Raw genomic sequence first — 4,260 nt, forward strand, 5'->3', positions numbered from 1 at the left:
TCTAGGAACAAAATGGCATAACTCCCACCTGCATCAAATGCATGCATTGAAAGCCCCCTACAACAACCAATGAAATTGAAGAATTTTTTAAAATCCAAAAATCCCTATTTTACCTTTTGAACCTTCCCTTAAGGGCAAGCCAAAAAAGCAAACAAAAGGAATCCATTGGAAATGGTGGAGAAAGTATGGAGAGAGAGAGAGAGAGAGAGAGAGAGGGGGGGGGGGGGGGGGCAGGGGTATTGGCACTTAGGGAGAAAAGGTGGAGATGGTAGACTTGAGGAGATAAAGGAGAGAGAGATTTAACCACTTCAAAGTTGCATTGAAGTCCAATGAAGAAGAAAAGCCACATATCAACAATATTGTCCAATACGAAAAATGCACTTCCCAAAATTCTAAAAATGCCTAATTTTTGCTTTGCCCAAATTACGTTGTTGAGAGAGAGAGAGATTTTACCACTTTAAAGTTGCATTGAAATCCAATGAAGAAGAAAAGCCACATATCAACAATATTGTCCAATAGGAAAAATGCAAAATGCCTAATTTTTGCTTTGCCCAAATTGCATCGTTGCTAGGGCTACCCAAAGGGCCAGCCAAAAAGCGATAGTTTCTGAGCTGAATATTTAACTTACATAACCATGTCTTAAATGCCTTGGAAGGGCATTTTTCGAATAATTCTGATTCGCCCAATTGTCTAGATTTCCTATTCAGGGTACAACCAGGGGTTTAACGTCCCTCGAGAGAGGGGATGTCACAAATTTTGAAGACCCATTAAAGGCTAAAGCTCCCTCTGAATTAGCCACCATTATACAATCTCAGGTGGGCTTCAAATTCCACATATGAACTGCCATTTTTCCCAGTTTAGTTGATACATCAATGCCCTGCCACCAATCAAAATCGACATTAGTGAGCAAACTAAAGGAGAGGCTCAAGAGTCAACAGTGCAGTTTTTGAACTTATTGCATTAAGACTCCTCCTTACAGAGTCAACAGTGCAGTTTTTTAACTTATTGCATTAAGACTCCTCCTTACCTCGTTCTCCATATCATCCCGACAGAAATTTGGGCTTGTACAGTTGAGGATAGACTTTAGAGACTCTAAGCTTGCAAATCTGGAGGATGATGATTTTAGATCCTTAAAGACGTTAGTACATCTCTCATGCAGCAGGGCTTGTTCTCTGTCTGCTACACTGTTTAGCTCTTGTAGTGTCTCGGTGATTTCTTTGTCTGTCCAGGACCTTCTCCCAGACCTTCTTCCACCCTTCATTGAACACAAAGAAAACAGTAGGTCAAGAAGTTCTAAGCCCAAAGTTTACCTTGGCCTTTAAAGTTTCATAGCATATGCACAGAAAACACCATAATATCACTCATGGAGATACTAGATAGCAACTGTGATTGAAATTGATAGTAGCAATTATGTAATCCAGAATTCGGTCCTAGAATTGCAACCCCAGCCACAGAAAACACCATTTTTTAATGCAAGGCCGAACTCTTCCTTACGATGGAGATTGCAATCAAAAATCGGTGCACTTTCCACCCTGTGATAGAAGACCACATCCTGAAACAATCCCAAACTCTTCCCAAGCATGAAGAGACGAAGTTTGGCAAAAATGCTATCAAGAATTAGGTGATTACCCCTCCAAGCATGTGTTCTCCAGAGAGCACTGCACTGAGCCCTTTTCGATGTCTTCCAAGAGCAGGCCTATTATCTGAAGGAGTCACAGCACTGATGACTGAGCAGCTGCTGCTGCTTGCGGCCTCAAATTCCGTAGCCTGTTAGGGACAAGAAGAGCGTTAAGAACGGAAGAGTAAGGGACGATATGCTTGTGCTCTGCATCTAAAAAATAAGGGAATGAAAGGTACACTAGTCTGAAATGATTGGTTAATTTACCAAAGGAGTAGGAAAGCTTGCTGGGAGCTTCTCTTCGGCAAGAGGGCAGTAGTCGAGTCCCCTCCTGCTGCTCCTTTTGAGGTGATTGTCCTGTTCAATGGATATAGGAGACGGTTCCGTAGTTAAGGTGCTGCCAGAGCAATTGCTCCCTGTGGCTTCGGCTCCGTGAAGCTGTCGAATTCATTCAAAACCTTCAGAACACCTCGTATTGCAGCTCTGATGGCAATCACCTCTGGTACGCTAGATTGAAGTTCTACGTTTAGATAACATTCTGTGAGGGTAAGGGATAACCTGTGAGACCTTTTCCTCTTGCCTGACTAGCCTACAAGCTTTCACCTGCATCCAAAGAAGTTCCCAAATCTTAGTGCTTCTTCATTTTCCAGAACAATTCTTCGAGGTTTCTGAAGCATCCCAAAGAGTGTCTCTGATCCGTTTGTGCCAATCAAATTCTCCTCCATCGAATTAAGGGAGAAGAACGCAAGCATCAGATTATATCTCGCTACAAGGAGCACAACCCATAGCAGCTGAAAGAACCGGGGTCTGTTACCTGAGCGACATCCTCGGCTAAACTTTTCAGCTGCTGCGCCAAGGCATAGACTTGCTCCTGAAGGACGGGAATTGAGACTCGTGCTTGTGTTAGCTCTTTCTCTTGCCTTTCACAATGCTCGCGAAGTTGGTCGTTTTCTTTCAGTGTCGCCGGGAACGCAGCTTGGAGGGTCTTGATCTCTTCGTCTTGCTTCAGGCATAGCTCCTTCAACATCAACCCCGCTGAACGCGTTTTCTCAAGCTGAGCAAAGCGTGTGAAACTACATCGTTTATGCTTCTCTCTTCAGCAAGGCTTAGTGACTTCGATTCATAGAATCAATCAAACCACAGTCGCCGAAACAATTTTTTATCGAAACAATTTTAGATTCCAAATCTAAGCCATCAGTAAGCTGTCCGTAGTGAAACCAAATCAAATGGCCTGAACTTAGAGAGGCATACCTCTTTATCATTCCTTGTAAATAATGCTCCGAGCTGTTGCGCATGTCTGTCGTTCTCCTTGTCCCCTCCTGTGCCCCTCTGTACACTTCTAGGAATCTGCGACAAGGCCTCTCTACCTGTAGGGGCTTTCAGAGAATGCTTTTCTAGCAGCAGGGATCTTGCAGGCGCTCTCTCCGCTATTGGGTTCGGTTTATTGTCCTTGAAGGGAAATCTTTGCACATGAAGTGGCGTCCCAGCCCGTAAGATACTTGCAGGAGTAGTTTCGTCCTGCTGCTGTGACTGTTGCAAATGCAATGGCGTCGGCCGCTCTTGAGTGTCAAGAGGCCTCTTAAACGCAATGGCCGGCGTGTTTCCTTGGATTTCCGATAGTTTTTGCCGTCTTGATGCTACTGACTGGTTCAGGGGAAGAAGATTGGTTGCTGATGTTGTTTTCATGGTCTTTAGAGAAGGTGAGCCGTTTGTGCGAGTATTCTTTCTCCTCGACAGAGGAGAGGTAACTGCGGCATACCGACTGCTCAAGCTTCGGACAAGCTGCTTGACTGAGGTCCCCGGAAGCTTTTTCCGGACATCGGCGTCCGTGAACCTTGCAGGGATCTCGATACACTTGGGGGACGACCCTGGGCGCCGCTCGGCCGTCGCCTTGTTGGACATGGAATGGCTAGCGAATGGCTGCTGGCGAGTTCAGCATTCAGAGGCGCTTCGCGCCTGAACGTTTGAGCTCCCTTTCAGCACCAGAATGCGAAGAGGGCAGGACTGGAAGAATCCACAGTGAGAAACTGCAAAAAAAGCGAGCAGGCAAAGGATCGAAAGCTGCAAAGGTGATGGCAGGGCCTGCAAGCTTCGTTACATTTTGGGGACCTGAATCAGAAGCGATGGCGGCATAGCAAGGGGGATTTGCAAAGCGATAGAGGTGGAGCTTGAGGGGAAGGAGAAGGATGTGCATATGGAAGAGATGGGGATAGCTAAAGGCATGGGAGCTGTGCAGGAGAAGGGGATGCGTGACGGAATCGCCATAGCCAGAGCTTGTGCAGAAGAAATGGCCGTAGCCAGAGCTTGTGCGGACGAGGCGTTGAGGCTTTCAAGGTGAAAAAAGTAAGAATCGCCTTTTTGAATTCAAAACGTTTTCAAAGGGGGGGAAGAAAACGGCTCCTTTGCTTTTGTGTGGACAACAGGGTCCCCATATCCTTAGTAGAGCAAGTGCACACGCACATTGTGACTCGCCCGCAAGGGCGCATTACCTTCGTTCACTCGAGAAAATGTAGGAGACGCACAAATGCGCCTTTGGTGCTCGGATCTTCACCTCTACATTCTGAGGTGCCGAAAAGCGAGCCCAAGCGCCATTTTCTGGTGACTGGTGTTGCCAGTCACACCAAAGGTCACTGACAGGCACA

The 4,260-nt window shown here is 46.2% G+C and overlaps 1 protein-coding gene across 2 annotated transcripts; it reads right to left on the reverse strand.

Moving 5' to 3' along the window:
- Nucleotides 1-516: 516 nt before the first annotated feature.
- On the reverse strand, nt 517-3,955 carry LOC147882686 (structural maintenance of chromosomes protein). 2 transcript variants are annotated; one of them, XM_087400988.1, is made up of 7 exons: nt 2,870-3,955; nt 2,433-2,672; nt 2,177-2,221; nt 1,886-2,056; nt 1,630-1,767; nt 1,028-1,255; nt 517-877 (listed from the first exon to the last, which is right to left on the reverse strand). In XM_087400988.1, the coding sequence occupies exons 1-7, from the start codon at nt 3,518-3,520 to the stop codon at nt 812-814; spliced, it is 1,539 nt and encodes a 512-aa protein (XP_087257114.1). In that variant the 5' UTR covers nt 3,521-3,955; the 3' UTR covers nt 517-811. The 2 variants fall into 2 exon arrangements, with proteins under 2 accessions (XP_087257114.1, XP_087257113.1); XM_087400987.1 differs by lacking the exons at nt 517-877; nt 1,028-1,255 and having other exon boundaries at nt 1,568-1,767; nt 2,186-2,221.
- Between the last annotated feature and the right edge of the window lie 305 nt (nt 3,956-4,260).

The sequence above is a fragment of the Dipteris shenzhenensis genome, chromosome 29 (assembly GCF_047967505.1).
Source record: "Dipteris shenzhenensis isolate YYH24624 ecotype China chromosome 29, Dip_SZ_1.0, whole genome shotgun sequence".
NCBI lineage: Eukaryota > Viridiplantae > Streptophyta > Polypodiopsida > Gleicheniales > Dipteridaceae > Dipteris > Dipteris shenzhenensis.

Bases quoted from the DNA above. Each gene is read 5' to 3' on its own strand.
- LOC147882686 (XM_087400988.1), bottom strand. From the start codon at position 3,520: ATGTCCAACAAGGCGACGGCCGAGCGGCGCCCAGGGTCGTCCCCCAAG. The intron at 2,057-2,176 runs GTTATCCCTTAC...TGAATTCGACAG, and splicing joins AAGAGGAAAAGGTCTCACAG to CTTCACGGAGCCGAAGCCAC. The intron at 1,768-1,885 runs GTAAATTAACCA...TGTCCCTAACAG, and splicing joins CAAGCTTTCCTACTCCTTTG to GCTACGGAATTTGAGGCCGC.